Here is a 25,818-nt window from a genome sequence, read left to right on the forward strand (position 1 = left end):
GAAAAGGTCTATTAACACAAGTGACAAAGTATTACAGTGGCAATACAGAAGTCCCCTACAGGTGGAAAACTTTCAACAGCGACGTTTGACCTTTGACCGACAAGCATAGCTCATGTGTTGACACACTGTCTCATCATGGGGAACATTTCTGTATAGCACTAAGAGTATCCATCTATGAATATAAACGTTATGGAGCGGAAACAAATTTTACATGACCTTCAATAGTAACCTTGACCATTGACCTACAAGCATAAGCCATGTATGTGCATAATCTACATATTGCCCTCTATTCACATACCAAGTTTTATTAACCTAGCCTAAATAATTTTGAGTAATATCAGGATCTAGATTTGAGGACGGAGAGACGGACGGACGTTCCTACAGATGGGTATTTATATGGCCACTCTTTTGTTCTCTTTATTGTTCTTTTAGCCACGTAAAAATATAGCCACATAATAGCTTAACGAATGAAAATGACTTCAAAGAAAAAGTACAGTTACCTATTGTTTCATTAGCCACCTAAGTATACAAATGTAGGCACGGACGGACGTAGGGGACTAAAAAGACACGAACAAAATCTGTTCATGTATTTGTTTCAGCCGAGACGGACCGACACTATTCACTGAAAAATTGTCACTGATCTGGCTGTATATGCAAGAAATGTCCATTTGTTATTGAAGAACTCTAAATTCTTAGGTAGCCTAATTTCTAAAACCAGGAACTAATTAAACACTTGAAACTCCAGTGTTGCTACAGCCCTAGAAAATGAAAACAATTCTGTATAACATAAAATCTCACTGTTCCTGTGTATGAATGTAAGACTACAAAAACACGTTTCCTATAATTCGCTCAGTTTGGAATTTCTACAAAGTCTATTTTGTTACACATATCAACTACAAAATGTGCGAAGGTTAAAGCTCCATCATGCTTTATATTTTTATCTTAAAAACAGATGAAACATTAAGGAAGTAAATAAAAAAACAATAGATTCAATAAAACATTCTTGTAAATTTAGCAATATTAAAACCTTTGACAAATGTTAAAGAAAGTAATTATCAGAAATGTAGGATTTAACAAAAAATTAATGTATTTTAATTATGTTCATAACGGAAAATGTAGCAGCCACAATTTAAAAGAAAAGCATTATGAGCCTTTAAGAATTAAGTAGAGATATAAGTGAAAAATGAGATCTTACTCAAATAAAAGCTTCTAAATTCACATTTACCCAATGTTGATACTATTCCACAAACAAATGTGTCGCTGACTCGCACCAACAAATAATGATATACTATTAATGTTGATGAAGATGTTGGAAATTTGGTTTTATCCGATAATAATTTTGGACGATTCAACAACAGTGGTTGCACTATAAAATGTATTACTTTATGTTATTACATATGTTTTTCTTAATGGCAAAACAAAATGGTTACAATTTTTGTATTAAGTTATTCTTTTAGTTTACTTAGGTGAAAACCGAAATAAGAAAAATAAATTGCTTAGCTCTTCGTTTAGTCGTGTCCGCCGCAACAACAATATTAGACTAAATTGATGCTTAACTTTTTAAGCTGGATTGGCTTAATTATTAAATGGTTTTGAATGTTCATCTTTTCTCATACGGCGTTTATGATTTCGATGTTGTTCTTTTTGATGATGATGATGATGATGATAATGCCGATTATAATGTTGAAAACGAATATCTATCACAGAGAGAATAATTCTAAGACAGTAAAATGTTTGTTTCAATTTTAACATTTCTGTGACAAATTTTCTATATTCAGGACATGTAAGGGTGTAGACTTTATACCGAAAGTGGCAGAAGGAATCATGAAAGGTCAAAAGCAGACTGAAACAAAAGCTTCTCTAGATGCTGTCTACAAGAATCTGCAACAACTCAAAGCGGAAAAATCCAAGGAACTGTCCGAGTTAAACGAGGCACAAGAAGACATACTCAAAGAGATTGGGCAGTTTAAAGACCGAATTCTAGCCAGAGTAAACGAACTGGAGAGAAAATCTGTAACAGAGGTATGTGCGAAGTATAAAGAAATCTCTGGTCAAATCAACAGCGAAATAAATTCGCTTGACGAGTGCCTGAACATTTCTACTGAGCAGAAAAAACACTTGATGAAATCAGCGGAGATAATGAAGTACAGCTGTTTGTGGGTGTAAAACAAAGCCAGAAAGTGAAAACAAAGGGTGAAAATTTGATTGAGGAATTGAAACTTGTAGACCCAAGAACAATGTCTTTTGAGTTTGATAATCATTTTGAATCCGTTGTTAAAGATATCGAATCCTTTGGTGCAGTGTCTGATAATGCAAATCGTCCGTACACCGCGTCCTTAATTGGAGAGTATAATTGTAAGACGAACACATGTAGTTCTCAATGTTTGATTTTCGACTGTTGTGTGTTAGACAATGGTCATGTTCTTATTACCGACTATAACAATCAAAAGTTAAAACGACTTGATTCGACGTACAAACTGAAAGACTATTGTCACATAGACACACCATTTGGCGTATGTCAGACTGAACCAAATGATGTAGCCGTGTCTTCATGGGATGGTATGAAGATTTGTCTTGTAAATGTTGGCAATAATATGACTTTGAAGCGATCATTCAATGTTGGTGTGCACTGTAGGGGAATTGTTCATCACAAAGGTGAGCTATTCGTTGCATGTGGACCATTCCAAGGTGTTGAAAATACGGTAAAGGTGTATGACCTTTATGATCGGCTTCTACGTACTTTACAGTACAATGTTTCCTCCATAACACATATGTCGATGAAGTATGATGGTTCAAATATTGTTTTAGCCGAGAATAAAAAAGGCTTGGTAAAACTGAACAGACAAGGTGAGAAAACATCAGAATTCTCTGATCCTTGTCTGAAATTTGCATTTGGTGTATGTGGCAGTACAAGTGGTGATTTGTTCGTATGTTGTAAGGACTCGAACAATGTTGTCCAGTTTGACAAAGACGGGGAAAGGATAAAAGAAATCCTGACAGAAACTGACGGAATAAAATCCCCAGTATCGGTTACATTTTTAAATGCTCCCAAACGATTAATACTCACATTCTGGTCATCAAACACTATAAAAGTGTATACATTATCATAGAAGGGCGCTTGACTTTGTACTGTTTTGTCTGATGGAATATGCACACATGGAATTCCCATGTGAGTCCCACATTTATATAAGCGATTCTTATTCAAGTTATTTTTGAAATTGATCAACTGCAGTTTTTTTTTAGGAATGACCGTTTTCGATGTCCATGGAATATGAATAGCGTATCCATGAATTGCACACAAATTAATGAATGTTTGATTTGGCGATGATATTCTTCCGTCCATTTCGCATTACATTCATACTTAAATATGTGGTTTCTTTCCGTTAGTAATACAAAATCATATCCGATCTTGACAATCTCATGATGAACAGTCGAAAAGACCTGCCTACATTGAATGGTTATTCGCCTTCAGGTAAAGTTCCTGATCCCAATTTGAATTATTATCATTAAATCCAATAATCATGTCGATTTAATTTTGAAATTTATCATCAAAATAATCAGTTTTAGCTATAACTGAACGTTGTTTTTCAAATCAAGGATGTCGACTTTGACAAAATGTTATTGAGCGGTGTTGTTTATGTTTTTACAAATGACGTAAGATCTCGAGGAACGAGTTGCCCTTGATATTATTGCACTGAAATTAAACGTATATGTTTCTTTCTGTACACAATATATAGTGAATGAAATATTTTATCGGCGGTTTTAACAAGGGGAAACATGTTTTGCTTTGTTGATCGCTGAATCTTGTAACTTATTGTTCTACCCATATATTTAGTATCGTACAGACTTTTTTCCAAAAGTATCGTCCGTAATTTGTATTTGTTATGCAGATATTGAAATGGATCGTTAAATGTAGACAACAGCATTGTAAAATTTCATAATCGTCTTGTGTACTATACCGCAGCAAATCCTTCAAGGTGACTGCCAGTAGAATTTCATTTAAAGTTAAATGTCAGGGTCATATTTTCCAGACAATAACGCTCAAACGTTTTGTGATTGAATTTATATGTATAGGTTTCATATGTATGTGTATTTTCATTTGAATTTATATGTATTAGTATCATATGTATGTGTATTTTCAAGTTTCGTAATGTAGTGATTATTGATTTTACTCTATTGCATTTCAGTTAGTATCTGTTTTAATATTTATTGTAACAGCATCTATACATGAGTTTTGTTTAGCAGCGATCATTATCTTGCTATCAGCTATGTATAAATATAGGAAAAAATCAAATGAAATATTTGAGTAAATACCTATATATATCTTGTTAAATCTGTTATCCCCAAGCACACATTAACAAGATAGAGAAATTAATCACTTATATCGGAGGTTTGTTCTGTTTTCAGCTCACCCTGGGCACAAAGTACTCGGGTGAGCTATTGTGATCGCTCACCATCCGGCGTCCGTACGTCCGTCCGTCCACACTTCCCTTGAAACAACATCTCAATACTACTCTGAAACTATTTGGTTGATGAAACTCAGCCTGTATTTTCCATGGGTGGTCCTCTTCCAAATTTGATTCAAATGGTTCCAGTTGGTTGCACATAGGGGCCGCCAGGGCTGAAAATAGAAAAATCGTTAAACGAGATCTCCTCCTAAAAGGCTAGTCCGATTTTGAAGTAATATCATACAAATGGTCCTTATGTAACCTTCTACCAAGATTGTTCAAATGATCTTGATTCGTCAAAAACATCGCCGCCAGAGGGCGTGGTCACTTTTTCCTATATGTATAGGCCTATAGCGGAAATTTAAAAATCTTCTTGTATGAAACTGCTGACCCGATTTTAAAATAATTTCACACAAATGGTCTTCGCGTGACCCTCTACCAAGACTGTTCAACTTTTTACAATTCGTCAAAAAGCATGGCCGCAAAGGTCAGTGGTCACTTTTCCCTATATGTATATATTGGAAAATTAAAAATTCTTCGTGTATGAAACTGCTGGCCTGATCTTGAAATAATTTCATCCAAATGGTCCTTGTGTGATCCTCTACCAAGAACATTCAAGTTATTTAGTTTAATCATATTTTATTGCAATTATCACACAACACATGATAGTCTTGAATATACAGTACAGATATATACAACAGCAACAGTACATCAAGACATATAATACAACAGTACATCAAAATACATTCGGTTTGCAATAGTGTGATAATACAACAGGGTTGGACCACAAGTTTTACCAACATTAGAAATTGACCCGTCCCTGGGTGTCAGATTAATGTTAGATTAAACTAAATGACGGATTTTTGTTTGGACTAGAATAGATAAAAAGTGCTTAAAAATTATAATGTGCTGATATAAATTTACATAATAGTAGAAGAGTTAAGATAACAAACTATTTAAATAGAAGAGTGAGACAGAGGGAGAAAAAAACTCCGAAAAAGACAACAACATACGCAGTCAAGCGCAAAATGATCCAGTGCAACCTCATCACACCTGTTTCCGCATCCCAACACCCAGTCCAACCCAGACTTCTCGAAACAGATATATAGTCAGACGATCAGGAGGCAGTGCTAGAGAAGCGATGTGTATTTTTAGCTCACCAGAGCACGATATGCTCAAGGTGAACTATTGTGACCGTCGTCGTGCTATTGCGTCAACATTTTCCTTGTTAACACTCTAGAGGCCACAGTTGTGACCTAATCTCTATGTAACTTGGTCAGAATGTTTGTCTTGATGATCTCTAGGTCAAGTTAGAAACCGGTTTATGTGGGGTCAAAAACTAGGTCAGTAGGAATGATCAAATGAAAATCTTGAGTCCACAGTGTAAGTTTGAAACTCATGAGAGTTAGTCAGAATGTTTGTCTTGATGACCTCTAGGTCAAGTTTGATTCTGGGTCATGTGGGTCAAAAACTAGGTCACCCGGTCAAATCAAAGGAAAAACTTGTTAACACTCTAGAGGCCACAGTTTAAGTTTTAAACTCATGAGAGTAAGTCAAAATATTTGTCTTGATGACCTCTAGGTCATGTTTGAATCTGGGCCATGCGGGTTAAAAACTAGGTCACCCGGTCAAATCAAAGGAAAAGCTTGTTAACACTCTAGAGGCCACAGTTGTGACCAAATCTTTATGAAATATGGTCAGAATGTTAATCTTGATGATTTTTAGGCCAAGTTTGAATCTAGATTATGCGGGGTCAAAAACTAGGTCACTAGGCCAGATCAAAGGAAAATCTTGTTAACACTCTAGAGACCACAATTTTAGGTTTGAGTGTTTGTCTTCATCAAATCTAGGTTATGGTCGAACATGACTCATCTGGGATTAAAAACTAGGTCACCCAGTCAAATCAAATAAAAACTGTGTGTGTGCAATAGGGACTGCATTTTTGACTGGATATATGTGAAATTCGATCAGAATGATTTTCTTGATGAAGTCTAGGTCAAGTTCGAATCTGGATCATCTGGGATCAAAAACTAGGTCACCTGGTCAAATCAAAGAAAAATCATGTGTATGCAATAGGGGCTGCATTTTTCATTTGATGTGTATGAAACTTGGTCAGAATGTTTGTCTCCATAAAATCTTTGACGAATTTTTATCTGGGTTACGTGGGTTCAAAAACTAGGTCAAAAGGTCAAATAGAAAAAAGCTTGTTAACACTCTAGGGGCCACATGTTTGATTCTATCTTCATAAAACTTGGTCAGAATGTTTGTTATCATGAAATCTTCGAGGATTTTTAGTCTGGGTCACGTGGAATCAAAAACTAGGGCACTAGGTCAAATCAAAGGAAAGGCTTGTTTACACTCTAGAAGCCACTTTATTTACTCCCATCTTCATGAAATCTTGGACGAGTTCTGATCTTGGTCATGTGGGGTCAAAAACTAGATCACTACGTGAAATCAAAGAAAATGCTTGTTTACACTCAAGAGGCCACATTTTTGGTCCAATCTTAAGTAAAATTGGTAAGAATATTTGTCGCCATGAAATAACTAGGTCAAACATGTTTACACTGTTATGGTGTTTTAGTGTTATGGTGTTTTAGCTGTTATGGTGAGCGACCTTGGGTCATCTTGGCCCTCTTGTTTATATATGTTTGTACTTTTAAAAACAAAGTTTTGTTCTCCTCATCAGTTAGTGAGTCAATACCATAAGTAATTTGTGAGTACTAAGTGGATGGAATCTACGAGTATTGATAAATAACAATGATCATTTTTCTCTATATGATGGAAACTTTAAAAATCTTTGCAGGAAAGTGTTGGCCCCATTTCAAAATAGTTTCACATAAATGGTCCTTGTGTGACCCTCTACCAAGATTGTTCAAATTATTCCGATTTGTCAAAACATGATTGCTAGGGGATGTGGTCGCGTCTTCCCTATATGTTTAAATTCTAAAGTTTGAAAATGTTCAAGTTATCAAAGCCAGCAGGCCCAATTTTAAAATCATTGTTTGCAAATATACAGTTTCAAAATAATTTCACAGACATATTCCTTGCATAATTATCTTCCAAAAGTGTTGAAGCAAGCATTGTATTTCAGGTGAGCGACTAGGGCCATCAAGACCCTCTTGATGTTGGGTTTCCGACATAATTTAAGGTCATATGCGACTTTCCAGCTTTGATTGTGGCAGAAAAACCCAGGTTCCCTCCGCGCATTATTATCCCCCGCCAGAGGCGGAGGGATATAGTTTTGGCGTTGTCATTCCGTTCGTCCGTCTTTCAGTCCGTCCGGAGCCATATCTAGGAAATGGTTTGGAATATTCAAACGAAATTTCATATACATGTTTACCACTATACGAAAATGTGGCACGTCAAGTTTCAGTCAGATTACCCAAGTAACACCGGAGTAGTTTCTAATGTTAACTGTAAAGGGTACTATAAGCTTCATAACTTGTGACATATTTGACATAGAACTATGAAATTGAAAACTTGAATTGAATTTAGATCACCATAATGTGGTACAAACAATTTCGTCAGGATCTCTGTAATTACTTGCCTTTTAATTGTTTAAAAATCCACATATTTGTACGTAACAAACTTACCAATTTGTAGAACTTAATTAAAATTTCTTTCATTTTTTTTCCATGAATATTTATTATCAACATGAAGTTATGTGAAGTTGTGTACCCACACCCGGTCACATGCATGGGACGTGCATGGGACGTGCCCCCATTAATCCTGGCCATAATCTAATTTGAAGAATTTCAAGTAAGTCTTCATCTGTAAGACACGTATACACTGTAGTGATATTGTATGCACTTGTAAATAAGTCGCGTAATGAGCACTACCTTAATGGAGGGTGCGCCTATAAACAGAGACGAATATAACACGATACGATATAAGACAAATTGATAAATTGATAAAACCGAAGCCTCTCCCTATACGCATACATGCGCAGATCAGGAGAGGGGGTCCGAATTCCCTTTCGAAAAGAAAAGGAAGGTCTTGCCATACGCACAGGTGCACAATGAGTCCACAAGTTCTGTCGTTTTTAGAAAGAGACTGAGGGAGAAAAACAAGAAGAACTTCAAGAAGACGAGAGGATAGAATATGTAGGGGAAGGCTTAATATTGGTGAAATACTGCCACCACGATCTACTCTAACTTCACATCCTATAAATTAACATTCTAATCATATAGAGCTACTAAAGTTCGGGTTTCACATGATGTACTCCGTCATCTAGCAAGCTCCCCACATTCATTCAATTAGTATACCGTAAGGGGAAGTAATTGCCGCGGGGAGTTTTGTAAATGTTCATTGATATAACGAGGACGGTATCTATGTGCAAACGGGTAGATATCTTTGTTTATTTTTATCCATCGTCAGAGGTATCATCAAAACCAGCGACAGGTTGCATATGATTGAAATTTTATCAACAAAAATAAACTGCAGGTAATGGATCCATACGTTTTGTATTTTTGTAGGCCTTTGTATAATTCTACCAAGGAGAGTGACAAATTTAGTTATTTGAACTTTGAACAAAGACAAATACGTCTCAGAACGTCAAAATACATGAATTTTGATACATTTCTTCAAATTGTATTGGTATATCAATATTATTGATAACTGATATTTTCACCAGTACCAATTAATGCATTACCTCGGACGAATCTGTCTATAAAATGTTCAACATTCTTATATATATATATATGTCATACGTTGGCATTGATTTTATTTACACTAAACAGCCTACATGTATATAAATCACACGAGGATGGTATCGCTCACACGAGTAGGTAGCCGAATACTCAGTGTGTAGAAGCCCATTGTGAAAATTGCCGGATGAACCACCACTATTTTCAAATCAGTATAGATATATCTAACACACGACCCTCTGTTAACAACATTTGTTTCAAACGTGTAAAACTACCTTGATAAAGATATGTTTTCATATTCATATTTAACGCAAGACTATTTTCAAATACATGTAAAGGAATATAGCTTTGACAATATTACTGGAAATCGTGACGTTATGACAGTGTGACATTATGACGCAATATATGTGGTGTTGCACGTGTAAAATGGATTTAATTTGATTAAAGTCATTGACAATCATAAATTAAAAAGAAAATTAATTTGTTTGTTGTATATGTTAGGTCGGAATATATTTCATTCGTGAAAATTACTTTCATATATGGCTGTGCCACTCGTGAAAATATTGCATATGGTGTGAACTCTGTCAAATATATTTTGATGCAACATTAAAACAAATAAATATCCTCAATAATATGTAAAGGAGAACGATTTCCACCTCTTCAACCTCCTTAGTCACCAACCTCCGCGTAGGAATACAATGTATTGTCAAACAATCTACTGTACCATGTGTTGGAGTTAGCTTAGTCACGTCAACTTTGTACTAGAACTGGTAACGTTTGAATTATCATTGCAGCATTTGCACAACATTGTTACTATAATTATACTTTCTAATACAATATCGAGAATTATTGATATAATAAAATGCATATTTTCATTGTATCTATCTTTAACAACAGTGAAACATTATTTTCTATATTTTTATTGCTTTTCCGGAACTATTTTTTGTATCCTTAGGTCATATGAAGAAAAACTTGCAAATGAGTGATGAAATAAACTATTTCACAGTCTTGTAAAAGTCAATACATTGTATATAAATTTCCGCCAATTGTGCATTATATCCGGTATACATACGAGTTCACGGCATTTAAACCAATGGGCACTATTCGGCAAACCGTTTCACAACTTGAAAAGTATGTCGAAACTATTTGCGAGTTATTTTAATCTTCGTTGATGTTGAAAAAGTATCATTTTTCATTTATTTCTTCAATAATATTGAAAAAATGTATTATTGTTATTGCCCCTATATCTAAATGTAAACAAATGACGTTAGAAATTGTTTTTGTCATGAATATGGATTTTTAATTCATGTCATGATAAAAGAAGTACAGATATTTCACCGTTAAATGAAAATAAAAAACCGTATTCATGAAAAAATACTTGAATAACCTTTATTTTTCAATATTATAATTATCTGTCACTGGTTGTTGATGCAGATGGGAATATCGGGTTCGAGGGTAAGTGTTTTGGCGGTAACGAGGCTCTACATCTACAAACAGTGGTTGATTATTTTTCTTGCATACCGTATTCTTACCAAATTATAGAATAAACAAAGCAGACAAAAATACTTTCTCTGTAGCACTCGTATTTAAATAAAGGCTCATAATCTGAAGTGACGTCATGACGCTTTATTGACGCACAAAAACAAAGTTCCGGTTTAATTGTATCTATTGTTGCGTAATGTTATGTCTTTTTTGTAAAATAATTTAGTTTGAATCGAGAAATATACTATAATGGTGGAACGGAGAACAACTATCAAGGTATTTTATTTTATCCCATTTTACGTGAACAATAAATAATCAGTGAACGAATCGTTAGTTGTCAATAACAACACGAGAGCCATCTGGCATGGGGGTGACTGGTGGGTTTTGTCGGAATGAGTAAAATAACAGGAAACGCCAGTCCGGTGTGCAAGAAAATTGCTGTCTTAATTCCATACATTTTGTTGGAACTTACTTCACTTTATTCAGAAATAAAACCGACATACACACGGATAAACATATACTGTCCCAAACTCTTTGAATTACAAAGGTACCAAAAAGATGACGATATAAGATTGAAGAGCAATATTGCGATAATATGATATGAAAACACGAGAAAACTGTGCGAAGAGTGCGATATTGCGTCTATGAAACGTGGATTTTTTTGCGTTTTGATACTATCTCGACATTTATTTACAGTGCGAAAAGACGAAACAAAGGTCAATTGCTTTCACGGAACACCACAGTAACTTACATTGATGTTGACTGTACACATGTAGATCATACTCTGAAGTCTCTAAAATACAGTGTCTTAAGATTTTTTTAACGTTTAAGTGATTTATATTTGCGTAATGCTAATGACAGTTCATTCCACAGTTTTGGACCAGAAGTACAGACATTTCTGCCATTAAATGTTTTGCACTTGTTGTATGGAACAACATAACGACATTCATTATTTTCTGATGATCTCAAAACTTATCTACTAGGAACATACTCTGTAAGCAGTTCTGTTAAATACATAGGTGCTCTGCCAATGTGACAGCTATCCATTAAAGAAAGAATCTTAAACTCAATCCTTGCTTTCACCGGCAACCAATGTTAGTTATACAATGCTTGTTTGGAACTGTCAAATTTCCTCCTGTTAAGGACAAGTTTTGCACACATGTTTTGAATATGTTGCATCTTATGCACCTCACCGTTAGCTACACCATACAGTATGATATTGCTGTAATCCAGATGTGAAATAACTAGAGACAAAACTAAAATAATTAGTGGCTGTTTTAGATAAATATTTATGGATGTTCTTAATTCGTAGGTAATTCAACATGACTGCACGACATTTGTGATTTACATAATCTTTAAAGTTCAAGAAATGCACCAAGATATTTAACTGTAAATTCATGTTTGATATCATCACCAGCAATGTTATTCTAATGTCATTCTCATAAGAAATGAATTACTTTTTGACAAAATTATGACGCTTTACAAAAGAATTCGGATATTCCTTTGCAATTTAAGATTAATATTTTAGATATAACACATAAAGGTAGTAATTCGCCGGATATGCCTCAGTGGTCCACTCGAATGTAGTGCACATCAATATATAGTGCCTAGTAAAGGCCAATTGCATGCCAGATTTTAGCTTTATTTATGCTTCAGTGTAAAAAGGAATGTCTGCAGATGATTTATAGCTACGTTATATGCTTCAAACGTTGATTTGAAACTGTTTGGCAAAATGAAAGTGAAAGTCGGTAACTCCTGATGTATATCTACGCAATATTAGCGTTTACATCACGAGTCTCAGTTGCTTGACCATGGTTTCACTTGCATTATGGCCAACCCACTTTTTTTTGGGTACTTTTTGATTGCCTTAAGACAGACCTTCAAGACAAGGGTAGTCTCGCAGGCAGTGAAAAGCTAGAAATGCTAGTATTTTTTTATAAATTGTAATTTTAACATAGAAAATAGTAGCGGGGGCATTTAATACCTTCTAAACATAATAGCACATAGACGACATTTTGTTATTAAAAGCCCTAGCAAACGCTTGCATTTATCACTATTAGTTTGATCAAGCTGTGGAAATCAATCCGCAAGTTCACTTCAGAGTTTACGGGTATAGCCGAGCTGACCACGATCGTCAACTGCACTATGCATAAATATAACACAAAGGCGGAGTTCCGAGATATAAGCAAGATGTCAAGTCTCAAGCCCAATAAAACATCAGTAGAGCGGCCCTGTGGTCGTTATAACCCGTCGAACCATAAAACTGCTAAGACATGGAGCAGAAAAATACTTATTAAGACTCTTATGAAATTAAAGAAGTGACAGAAACTGATAACATGTTATTTTGGACGACATTGCTTAGGAAACGCAGAAATAAATAAATCTACACATATACTGAGTAATATGTGGATAACGAAATACTTTATGATGAAACTGTAGTAAATGATAGTAAGCATTCTCCATAATATATTTCGACGTCCAAGCAATAACAAAGATAAACATGCCAAGTCTCATGACAAAGTTGTTAAACTTAAAAATACAAATTGAAAGCTTGGGAAAACGAAATTGTAATAATAGCATGAGAATATTTGACGGACAGACGGACGGACGTTCCTACATATGGGTATTTATGTGGCTACTCTTTTGTTCTTTTATCCACGTAAAAATATAGCCGTATAAAAGCTTAACGAATGAATGATATCAAAGAAAAGGTATAGTTACCTATAGCCGCCTAAGTATGCAAATGTAAGCACGGACAGACGGGCGGACGTAGGGCACTAAAAAAACGAACAAAATCTGTTCACGTATTTTTTTCCGCCGAGACCGACCGACACTATTCACTAAAAAATTGTCACTGATCTTGCTGTATGTGCAGGAAATGTCCAATTTTATTGAAAAACTCTAAATTCTTAAGTAGCCTAATTTACTAAATCCAGAAACTAATTAAACATTGTAAACGCCGGTGTAGCTGCATCCCTGGAAAATGAAAACAATTATTGTATAACATAACATCTCACTGTTCCTGTGTATAATGTAAGTCTACAAAACACGTTTATATTTTTATCTTAAAAACAGATGAAACAGCTCTCCAAATGGATGTTATGCGTACTTACAGGGTTAGCAAAACACTACTTTTAACATTGCACATTAACTGTTATAGTTAAAGCATACAAGGAGGAAATAAAACACAATAGATTGAATAAAACATTCTAGTTAATTCACCAATATTCACACCTTTGACAAATGTTAAAGAAAGTAAAGTAATTATCAGAAATTTAGGATTTAACAAGAAAATAATTGTGTTTTTTTTTTCATAACGGAAAATATGGCAGCCACATTTTAAACAAAGGCATTATGAGCCTTTAATTATATTAATAGTATAGTAGAGATGTAAGTGAAAAATAATATCCAACTCGCATAAAAGCTTCTAAATTCACCAACTAATGAACGTCTCGCACCAACATTGATTTAATCGATAACATTTTGGACGATTCAATAGCAGTGGTTGTACCACTGGCACCAGATCAGAAAGAAAATGCCTCTGCTTCATGTTATACCCTACCCCTAGGTATCGTATAAGAACCATGGTCACGAACGGGAAAATACACTAACCCATTTCAATCGCGCATTTCTCAGTTAAAACGTGCAGTTCGATAAATGTATACTATGGATATTGAACAAGTGATAATTTATCTTCCAGTGTGTACCGGTCACACTTCTCCACTATTTCTTATCTTAGAGAAACTATGCGTAGTTTATAGTTTTATTAACGTTACAGAAAAAAACTTTGATGAACTTCCCTGTCGAAGTTCCGGTCTAGATTACAAAACGTGTCTGATTGGTTGATGTGAAAATGTAGGTCAGTCGACATTTAACTACACGTGTTTGCTAATATGTGTATATGCAGCATAAACGTGCCATGTGAATAAAATAAACAAAACAGATGTATCCCAATGTATTTCTTCAAATTCAAAATCATTTCTAAGATGAATTTCATTCATCATTTTGAGTTTTATTGTATAACGTTGAATATTTTGCATTCTGTTTTGTCTGTTTACATTCCGCCTAACATGTGCACATCGCTGTGACCTCTATACCGGATGTTCATTAGGGAAGTTCACGCAAGTTTTTTCTGTAACGTTGCCGAAAGCCTAAAATATGCGAAATATCTTTGCAATATGAAATATTGAGACGATGTGACTGGTGCACGATGGAAGATAAATTACCGCTTGTTCAATATGCTAGGTACCCATTCATCGAACTGCGCGTTTTATGTGAGAAATGAGCGCTTGAAATAGGTTAGTGCAAATTCCCGTTCATGACCATGGTTCTTATATGATACCTAGGGGTAAGGTATAACACGTACAGAGGCAGTTTCTTTCTGGTCTGGTGCCAGAGGGTTGTACTATCAAATGCATTACTTTATGTTAATGACAAAACAAAATTGTTGCAATTTTCGTGTTAAGTTACTCTTTTAGTTTACTTAGGTGAAACCCGAAATATTATATATCTTAGCTCTTCGCTCGGTCGGCAATAATAAACATTCAACTTTTTAAGCTGAATTGGCTTGATAATTAAATTGTTTTGAATGTTCATCATTTCTCAATTTGATGTATAAAAATTGAAATTGTAATGGAATAAATAATGAACCGGAAATCAGATAATAACATTCAGTTTGCCTTGATATTAAAGCTGAATGGTCAAGGAAATATAACATAATGGTCATCATTGGCTTGTTTTCATGTTTTTAACGTATCGAATAAATCCTACTTTCGGTTTCGGAATAAAATATATTGCAGTACACAAAAAATGGCGTCGAGTTCTGTTCTGGGATCTTCTGACGTTCATTACGATTTTTCTTGTACACCTTGTTCTGAAGATGGAAAAAATATGGAGGCTGTTAATTTCTGTGTTAACTGTCAAATATACTTTTGAGAATCTTGTGTTGGACTTCATAACGAAGTGTTAAAATCTCACAGTGTACTTGATCAGGCCGCCATGAAAGCAGGATCTCGAACACAATCGAAAACAACTGCGATATTACCGACGGGCGACTGCGATGACCATCCAGGAAACGTGATCCAGATGTACTGCGGGGAGCATGATTTACTTTGCTGTACTGTGTGTGTCGCTGTTGATCATAGGTAAGGCTTTTTAAATGAATTCATTTGACATTATACCTTTCAGACTAGGGTAGGGGAGGGCGTACAAGGGTTAGTTTTAATCTTTCGTCACAATTTTTCGACTGCAAGGCAGACCGATTTCACAGACTGACATTTACTGTTATCTGCCTCTACGTCTCAAGTAGTTAGGATCAAAACTGTGGTGGAAATCGACGCGATTTATAGGGTTTTTTTTAAATACACATTTTAACTAATGTGGTTATTTTTCTCTAGGAAAACATAAACTATGATTTAAAAACGCCCAAAGATAAACAAAAGTTAAAAAATGGCAAACCTACCATGACACCTTCCTTATATATACTGAAAATTTTATAGGCCTAAAAAAATACTTGTTTCCGGTAACATGCTAAAAAAATAGGGTAGGTAGGTCGGAATTTTTTTTTTTGGATTTTTTTTTTATGAAGGGAGACTTTTCGAAAATTATTTTTGTGTCAAAACATGAAAACAAATAAAGGGGTTATGCCTTTAGAGCATCAGTAAGGTGATTGTTAACATCACTGACCGTGTTTAAAGCATAAAAAGTGCAGTTTTGCAACGTTTTGTCAAAAAGTTGAAAACATTATTCTCCAAGGCCATAAAAACATTTAGGGTCGAGCCAAAAAATTAGGGTAGGTCGGGATACCGGAAACAAACATTTTTTTTTTACGCCAAATGATAAGCGGAAAGTGCACTGACATACATGGAGTTTTCAAGTGTTTTCCCTATAAAACGGAGGTTTTCTCATTTGTTAGTACATATAATGCTTGTATTTGGAATGAGCTTTCCAGACATGTAATTTTTAGTGTGAATAAATGGGGTTTAATATGTTTTTGAAGCCTCCAAAGTTAGCGAGGCGATTCGCGTCGCTGGTTTTATATACATAGAAGGAAAACTTTCTGCATTGTTTTGAATGGTAAGTGGAATGTACGTGGATGAGAGATATTAACTGTGCAAAAATTGTCACAATATCGCGACTCGCGTACAATTATAGGACTAAACACCAGTATACTATACTGTAAGACCATAGGCTTTGGTAAATTGACATATCTGTATGAAAGGACATTTGTAACATGCATGGAAGTACTATAGGTAAAATTGTGTGGAAAATCAGGAATTTATTTGTAAACATTGCACTTCAGCTCAAACCTATATAAAACGTTTAGGTATTCATAGTTGTCTGACTATGAAGACAACTCTTCTAGAGAAACAGCCTTGTGCCGTAGCACTGGTGAATCTTTTGTGAAACATAAAGTAAACCCCCTCTTACCGATCCAAAAAAGTCAAACATTGCAGCATAGCACAGTACATCCTCCCCCTTGATATTCACATCAATAAGGTTGTATATCATTAAATATAAAGGTGGCAGAATGGTTTAGAAAAACTTAAACCTAGTAAAGTAAGTTTAGTTTTTTTTAGCTCACCGTCCGTCGTCCGTCCGTCCACACTTTCCTTTAAACAACATCTCCTCCTGATCTACCAAGCCAATTTTGATGAAACTTCACAGGGATGATCCTTGGATGGTCTTCTTTAAAAAAAATGTTCAAAGAATTGTATTCCATACAGAACTCTGGTTGCCATGGCAACCGAAAGGAAAAACTTTAAAAATCTTCTTGTCCAAAACCACAAGGCCTAGGGCTTTGATATTTGGTATGTAGCATCATCTAGTCTACAAAGATTGTTCAAATTTTCCCCCTAGGGTCAAATATAGTCCCACCCCGGGGGTCACATGGTTTATATAGACTTATATAGGGAAAATCTTCTTGTCCAAAACCATAAGGCCTAGGGCTTTCATATTTAGTATGTAGCATCATCTAGTGGGCATCTTCTAAAGCTACAGTCACACATACGGATATGTCCGTGCGTTGAGGTACAGTGCGGATAGGATTGGTCTGTGGGAGTATAACTACGGAGCAGTACGTCTTAGTACGGGAAAAATGGTGAGAAACAGGAAACAAACAAAACAATACAGGACGCGAATAAGTACGGGTAGGTACTAAATATTACGTTGAATTACGTTTTACTGCGCCTGGCAACTCGCCCAGCGCACGGACGGGTCTGCGGTAAACTACGTTGAATTACGCTTAAGTACGAGCAGCCTCGGATAACTACGTTCAGCTACGGCGATGTACGTAACAGCACAGATAACTACGTTAAACTACGGATGAATAAGTTTCAGTCAAGTTGGACTAAAGTCACGCTCAAATAGCTACGGTTCGCTCAAACTTTTGTGCATGTTCAAAAATTGGAGAAACTTGCAAATTAGGAATAAGTTTTGATTACGTTTTGACCAAGTTTTGGTACGGATTGATACGGATGACTACTGTGAGGTGCGACTCAGGTACGGATCGATACGGATTACTACGTTTCTATCCGTAGCTAGACGTAGCTATCCGCGCCGTATGTGTGACTGGGGTATAAGATTGTCCAAATTATCCCTCTAGGATATAATATGGTCCCGCCCAGGGGGGTCACATTGTTTCTATAGACTTATATAGGGAATAACTTTAAAAATGTTGTCAAAAACAAAAGGGCCTAGGGCTTTGATATTTGGTTTGTAGCATCATATATAGTGGGCCTCTACCAAGATTGTTCAAATGATCCCCCTAGGGTGAAATATGGCCCCGCCCACCCAGGCTTTTGATATTTGGTATGTAGCATTGCCTTGTGGTTCCCTACAAAGATTGTTCAAATTATTACCCTGGGGTGAAAAGAGACCCAGCCCTGGGGGTCCCTAGTTTTACATAGACATATATAGGAATAACTTTAAAAATCTTCTTGTCTGAAATTGCAAGGCATAGGCTTTTGATATTTGGTATGTTGCATTGCCTAGTGGTCCTCTACCAAGATTATTCAAATTATGCCCCCGAGTTGAAAAGAGGCCTCACCCAGGGGTCCCAAGTTTTACATAGACTTACATAGGAAAAACGTTAAAAATCTTCTTGCCTGAAACTGCAAGGCCTATGCTTTTGATATTTGGTATGTTGCATTGACTTGTAGTCTACTACCAAAATTGTTCAAATTATGCCCCTGGGGTGAAAGAGGCCCTGCCCTGGGGGTCCCAAGTTTCACATAGATTTATATAGGAAAAAATTGAGTTATATAGGAAAAATACTTCAAAAATTATCATATCATATTTCCTATATTTACCGGATGACATCAAGTGATAAGGTGTCACCCGACTGTGACCTTGACCTACTGACCTACTTTCTTGTTTTTTTAGATACAGTCTTGAAATTTGGATGACATGTACAGTTTTGCACACCAATCTTAAAACTGACTTTCAGTGACCATGCATATGACCTACTGATCTACTTTTTTGTTCTTTTTTAAGCTTTAGCAAAGAAATTTGTTCAAGCAAGCAATTTAACTCAGGTGAGAGATATAGGGCCATAATGGCGTTTTTTAATTAATAATTGCTGTATTGCTGTGAAATTCATTTAACAATTTTGAGTGTGTTGTATACATGGAAAATTAACATATAGATGGAGTATACTAATGCTGCTGCTGCAGCAGCTGCTGCTGCTACTTCTAATGAAGATGCTTAAGGCGTATATGATGTCGGTGTTGTTCTTTTTGATGATGATGATTATGATGATGATGATCATGCCAATTATTAGGATAAAAACGAATATTTATCGCAGAGAGAATTATTAATTTATGTTAATTTTCAGACAGTAAAATATTTGACACATTTTATATAATCAGGTCATGCAAGGGTGTAGACTTTATACCGAAAGTGGCAGAAGGAATCATGAAAGGTCAAGAACAGGTTGAAACAAAAGCTTCACTAGATGCCGTCTACAAGAATCTGCAGCAACTCAAAGCGGAGAAAACCAAGAAACTGTCCAAGTTAAACAAGGCCCAAGAAGACATACCCAAAGAGATTAAACAGTTTAAAGACCGAATTATAGCCAGAGTAGAAGAAGTGGAGAAAAAATCTGTAACAGAGGTATGTGCGAAGTACAAAGAAATCTCTGGTCAAATAAACAGCGAAATAAACTCGCTTGACGAATGTCTGAAAACTATTGCTGAACAGAAAAAGACACTTGACGAAATCAGTGGAGATAATGAAGTACAGCTGTTTGTGGGTGTAAAACAAAGTCAGAAAGTGAAAACAAAGGGTGAAAACTTGATTGAGGAATTGAAACTTAAGGATATTAGAACAATTTTGTTTGAGTTTGATAATCATTTTGAATCCGTTATCAAAAAAACTGAATCCTTCAGTGCATTGTCCACAGGTCATCCAGTGTCTGATAATGCAAATCGTCCGTACACCGCGTCCTTAATTGGTGAATATAATTGTAAGACAAATACATGTAGTTCTGAATGTTTGATTTCGGCTGTTGTGTGTTAGACAATGGTCATGTTCTTATTACCGACTATAACAATGAAAATTTAAAACGACTTGACTCGACGTACAAACTGAAAGACTTCTGTCAAATAACAAGACCATCTGGTGCATGTCAGACTGGACCAAATGATGTAGCTGTGTCTTCGTGGGATGGTAGAAAGATTTGCCTTGTTAGCATTGGCAATAATATGACTTTGAAGCGATCATTCAGTGTTGTTGAGCATTGTAGGGGAATCACTCGTCACAAAGGCGAGCTTTTCATTGCATGTGGAACTTACGGAGGTGGTGGAAATACGTAGGTGTATGACTTGTCTGGAATTCTTCTACGTACTTTGCAGTGCAATGTTGTCTCCATAATGCATATGTCGATAAAGTACGATGGTTCAGATATTGTTTTAGCCGAGAATCAAAATGGCTGGAACAAATTGAATAGACAAGGTGAGAAAACATCAGAATTCTCTGATACTTGTCTGAAATTTGTATATGGTGTATGTGGCAGTACAAGTGGTGATTTGTTCGTATGTTGTAAGGACTCGAACAATGTTGTCCAGTTTGACAAAGACGGGGAAATGTATCGGTTACATTTGTAAATGCTCCCAAACGATTAATACTTACATTTTGGCCTTCAAACACTATTAAAGTGTTCGCCTTATCATAGAAGGGCGATTGACTTCGTACTTTAGTGTCTGGTGGAATACGCCTACATGCAATTACCATGGGTCATACATCTATATCAGTGATTTCATTCAAGTAATTTTGAAACTGATATACTGCATGTATTTGAGAAATGACCATTTTTCGAAGTTCATGGAATATGAATAGCGTATCGCAAATTAAAATTTAATTTGCCGTTGATATTCTTTTGTCCAATTTTTATCACATTCATACTAAAATATGTGGGTTTTTTCCGCGAGTAATACAAAGTCAAAATCAATTTTTATAATCTCATGACCTGCCTACGCCTTCAGATAAAAGTACGATTCCTGAACCCAATTTAAAACATCATTAAGTTATTAAGTCCAATAATCATGTCGATTTAATTTTGAGCTTATCATTAAAATAATGATGTTTAGCTATAACTGAATGTTGTTTTGTAAATCTTGGTTGTCGGCTTTGACTTCTTCTTCTTACGCCCTTCACTGTCAGACCAGCAGTCTCGATGAAACTTGTGGTTCTACGCAGATTCTAAATACCTTGTTGTGCCTTGAGCAAAGCCTGATCAGCATCACTTGTTCCGACCGATCAAGGAGATGAAGAGCATCTTCCTCTGACCTTGATCTCATTAGTGCCTTGACGATGGTGACTTTTTCCTTTTAGCTCACAGGTGTTGTTGGTTGTTCTGAGCTCCTAGTTTTGCCATTTGGTCGGCCCCTTCATTGCCTGCAAGTCCACAATGGAATGGAATCCACTGTAGTGCTATTTTGCAGGTATACTCAGGCTCTGCATTCTCCTGGCCAACTGTGGCGCTTTATTGTTGATCAGAGCTTCCTTGACGTCGGCATTGACAAATATTTGTTGAGCTTGTAAATTACGTAAGATCTCGCGGAACGAGTTGTCCTCGATATTATTGCAACGAAAATAAACGTATCTGTTTCCTTCTGTGCACAATATATAGTGAATGTAACTATTTTATCGGCGGTTTTAAGAGAGGGAAAGTCTGTTTTGCTTTGTTGTTTACTGAATCTTGTAATCTTGTAATTTATTGTTATTGTTCTATCAATATATTTACTATCTTACAGACTTTTGTTCCAAAACTATCGTCCGTTATTAGCTCACCTGTCACGAAGTGACAAGGTGAGCTATTGTCACCGCTTGATGTCCGTCGTCCGTCGTGCGTCGTGAGTCGTCCGTCGTGCGTCAACAATTTGTAAAAAAATCTTCTTCTTGAAAACCACTGGGCAGAATTACACCAACTTCACAGGAATGATCCTTGGGTGGCCCCCTTTCAATATTGTTCAAAGAATTCAATTCCATGCAGAACTCGAGTTGCCATGGCAACCGAAAGGAAAAACTTTAAAAATCTTCTTGTCCAAAACCATAGGGCCTAAGGCTTTGATATCTGGTGTGTAGCATCGTCAAGTGGTCCTCTACCAAAATTGTTCAAATTATCCCCCTAGGGTCAAATATGGCACCGCCCCGGGGTCACATGGTTAATATAGACTTATATAGGGAAAACTTTGAAAATCTTCTTGTACAAAACCACATGGTCTAGGGCTTTGATATTTGGTATGTAGCATCATCTAGTGGTCCTCTACCAAAATCGTTCAAATTATCCTCTAGTGTCAAATATGGCCCCGCCCCGGGGGTCCCAAGTTTTATATAGACTTATATAGAGAAAACTTTAAAAATGTACAAAACCACATGGCCTAGGGCTTTGATATTTGGTATGTAGCATCATCTAGTGGTCCTCTACCAAGATTGGTCAAATTATCCCCCTAGGGTCAAATATGGCCCCGCCCCGGGGGTCCCAAGTTTTACATAGACTTATATAGGAAAAAGCTTTAAAAATCTTCTTGTCTGAAACCACAACACTTAGACCTTTGATATTTGGTTTGTAGCATGTCTTATTGTCCTCAACCAAAATTGTTCAAATTGTACCCCTTGGGTGAAAAGAGGCCTTGCCCTGGGGGTCCCAAGTTTATATAGACTTATATAGGATAAAGCTTTAAAAATCTTCTTGTCTGAAACCATACGACCTAGGCTTTTGATATTTGGTATGATGCATTGTCTAGTAGTCCTCTACCAAAATTGTTCAAATAATGCCCCTGGGGTTAAAAGAGGCCCCGCCCTCGGACCACTTAGTTATTATATGAGTTATATAGGAAAAATACTTCAAAAATAATCTGATCCTATTTCCAAGACTGTTTAATTATAATTACCTGATGACCCAAAGTAATATGATGTCACTTGACTGTGACCTTGACCTACTGACCTACTTTCTTGTTTTTTAAGATACAGCCTTGAAATTTTGATGACATACACAGTTTTGCACACAAATCGTAAAACTGATTTTCATTGACCATGAATGTGACCTTTCTTAATATTTTATCATCAGTTTGACATTTGAAACATGTAGCTCATATTACTCAGGTGAGCGATCCAGGGTCATCATCACCCTCTTGTTTTTATTTGTTATGCAGAATTGAGATTTTGAAATGGTTCGTTAAGTGTAGACAGCAGCATTGTAAAATTTCATAATCGTCTTGTATACTTTACCACAGCAGATTCTTCCGAGAGAACACTCTGGTGATTGTCATTAGTTTTGTTTTATTTAAAATTAAATGTCAGTTAAGAAATATTTTGTAGCAAAAGTGTGCTTTAACAGTATTTATGCACGATGGGTGGTTATACGTCGGGCGTAATAATTGCACGAGGGCGCAGCCCGAGTGAACTTATTTGAACGACGTATTACCACCCGAGTGCATAAATAGTGTTAAAACACGCTTGTGCTATAAATTATTTCGATTCTAATATGCTCTTAATCTAAAACAGTAGATGAAATATAGAAGCGCTCTTTCTTGGTCGCAACAAAAACTATGACGTCACCGCACGTTAACGTAACGTCATTCTATCGTAAGAGTGTTTTAACAGAGACAAGCATATTAGAATGTCATATTTTCCAGACCATATGTGATTGAATTTATATGTATTGGTAACATATGTATATTTTCAAATTTCGTGCTGTACTGTAGTGATTAATTCTTCACTGCTTTGCATTTCAGTTAGTTGTCTCCCCCATCTGGGGGAGTTGTTTTTGCCCTGTCCGTCCGTCCGTCCTTCCTTCCTTCCTTCCTTCCGTCCGTCCGTACGTCACATTTCATTTCCGATCAATAACTGGAGAACCGTCAAACTTCATAGGATGGTAGAGCTTATAGAGTAGACGGCCTCTATTGTTTTTGGGGTCACTCAATCAAAGGTCAACTTCACAGGGGTCTAAACATAGAAAACCATTTCCGATCAATAACTTGAGAGCCACTTGACCCAGAATGTTAAAACTTCATAGGATGAAGATGCAGAGTACATGATCCCTATTGATTTTGGGTCACTTTGTTTAAGGTCAAGGTCACAGGGGCCTAAACATGGAAAACCATTTCCGATCAGTAACATGCGAACCACTTGACCCAGAATATTGAAACTTTATAGGATGATTGGACATGCATAGTAGATGACCCGTCACTCTATTAAAGGTAAAGGTCACAGCGGATAGAACATTTCCAGACAATATTGTGAGAACTACTTGATCTAGAACCTTCAAACTTCATAGGGTGATAGGACTGACAGAATAGATGACCCTTAATGTTTTTGGTGTCACTTCATCAAAGGTCAAGGTCACAGAGGTCTGAACATAGAAAACACTTTCCAATCAATAAGATGAGAACGACTTTACCCAGAATATTGAAACTTTATAGGATGATTGGAAATGCAGAGTAGATGACCCCTATTGATTTTGGAGTCACTCTGTTAAAGGTAAAGGTCACAGGGACTTGAACATGGAAAGTCAATAACTAGAGAAAAACTTGACCCAGAATGTTGAAACTTCATAGGATGATTGTACATGCAGAGTATATGACCCCTATTGTTTTTGGAGTTTCTCGGTTTCTCTGTCAAAGGTCAAGGTCACAGGGGCCTGAACATGGAAACCATTTCCGATCAATAACTTGAGAACCACTTGACCCAGAAAGTTAGAACTTCATAGGATGAATGGACATGCAGAGTAGATGACTCCTATTGATTTTGGGATCAGTTTGGTAAAGGTCAAGGTCACAGTGGACAGAACATGGAAATCAATTTCCGGTCAATAGCTTGAGAACTATATAGCCTTCAAACCTCATAGGGTGATAGGACTTACAGAGTAGATGACCCCTAATATTTTTAGGGTCACTTCATCGAAGGTCAAGGCCACAGAGGGCTGAACGTAGAAAACTCTTTCCAATCAATAACTTGAGAACCACTTTGGATTGGACAAGCAGAGTAGATGACCACTACTGATTTTGGGGTCACTCGATCAAAGGTCTAGATCACAGGGGCCTAAACATGGAAAACCGTTTCCAATTCGTAACTTGAGAACCACAAGGCCAAAAATGTTGAAACTTAGTGGTATGATTGGACATGACAAGCAGATGATCCCTCTTTCAGCCAACCATCAGTGTCTCTTTGAATTTTGCTCCTGTCCCCTATTAACTTCTTGCCTATACGACTATGCACTGGGGGAGACATGCGGTTTTTTACAAAAGCATCTTCTAGTTAGTATTTGTTTCAATATTATTGTAATAACATCTATAACTGTGTGTCATTATCTTGCTTTCATCTATGTATGAATATAGGAAAAATCAAATACAATATTAAAGTATATACCTGCATAGAATCTTGTTAAATCTGTTATTCTCGAGCAAGCTTTAACAGCATATAAAAAATACAGCGTTTGTATTGGAGATTTGTTCTGTTTTTGTTGGGTTCAACGTCATACGGACACAATTATAGGTCATATGCGACTTTCCAGGAAGACCCCGGTTGCCCCTCTGAGCATTATTTCATCATGAGCGGGACACCTTGATAGAACGACAGTTCGTAAGTAAGCCGGATGACTTCCTCACATGAAGAATTCAACGCCCCGAGTAAGGCTGAAACCCACCTCGGTGAGAGGCTAGTGATTTGAAGTCAGTGATCTTTTAACCACTTGGCCATGGAACCCTCCCAACGACACCCCTTGTATCGGAGAAGTACGTAGT

At 36.3% G+C, this 25,818-nt stretch overlaps 2 protein-coding genes across 2 annotated transcripts; both read left to right on the plus strand.

Annotated features, from left to right (window-relative positions):
* Positions 1-2,237: 2,237 nt before the first annotated feature.
* Positions 2,238-3,110, plus strand: LOC128547598 (uncharacterized). Its single transcript, XM_053520630.1, has one exon. It carries the CDS (start codon positions 2,238-2,240, stop codon positions 3,108-3,110), a length of 873 nt encoding a protein of 290 aa, XP_053376605.1.
* A 12,254-nt stretch (positions 3,111-15,364) lies between these two features.
* Positions 15,365-20,661, plus strand: LOC123534869 (uncharacterized). Its single transcript, XM_045317325.2, has 2 exons — positions 15,365-15,720; positions 19,444-20,661. The coding sequence occupies exons 1-2, from the start codon at positions 15,575-15,577 to the stop codon at positions 20,090-20,092; spliced, it is 795 nt and encodes a 264-aa protein (XP_045173260.2). The 5' UTR covers positions 15,365-15,574; the 3' UTR covers positions 20,093-20,661.
* Positions 20,662-25,818: the final 5,157 nt, after the last annotated feature.

This window comes from Mercenaria mercenaria, chromosome 12 (genome assembly GCF_021730395.1).
Source record: "Mercenaria mercenaria strain notata chromosome 12, MADL_Memer_1, whole genome shotgun sequence".
Taxonomy (NCBI): Eukaryota; Metazoa; Mollusca; class Bivalvia; order Venerida; family Veneridae; genus Mercenaria; species Mercenaria mercenaria.

Bases quoted from the DNA above. Each gene is read 5' to 3' on its own strand.
- LOC128547598 (XM_053520630.1), top strand. From the start codon at position 2,238: ATGTCTTTTGAGTTTGATAATCATTTTGAATCCGTTGTTAAAGATATC.
- LOC123534869 (XM_045317325.2), top strand. From the start codon at position 15,575: ATGAAAGCAGGATCTCGAACACAATCGAAAACAACTGCGATATTACCG. The intron at 15,721-19,443 runs GTAAGGCTTTTT...TTATATAATCAG, and splicing joins TGTGTCGCTGTTGATCATAG to GTCATGCAAGGGTGTAGACT.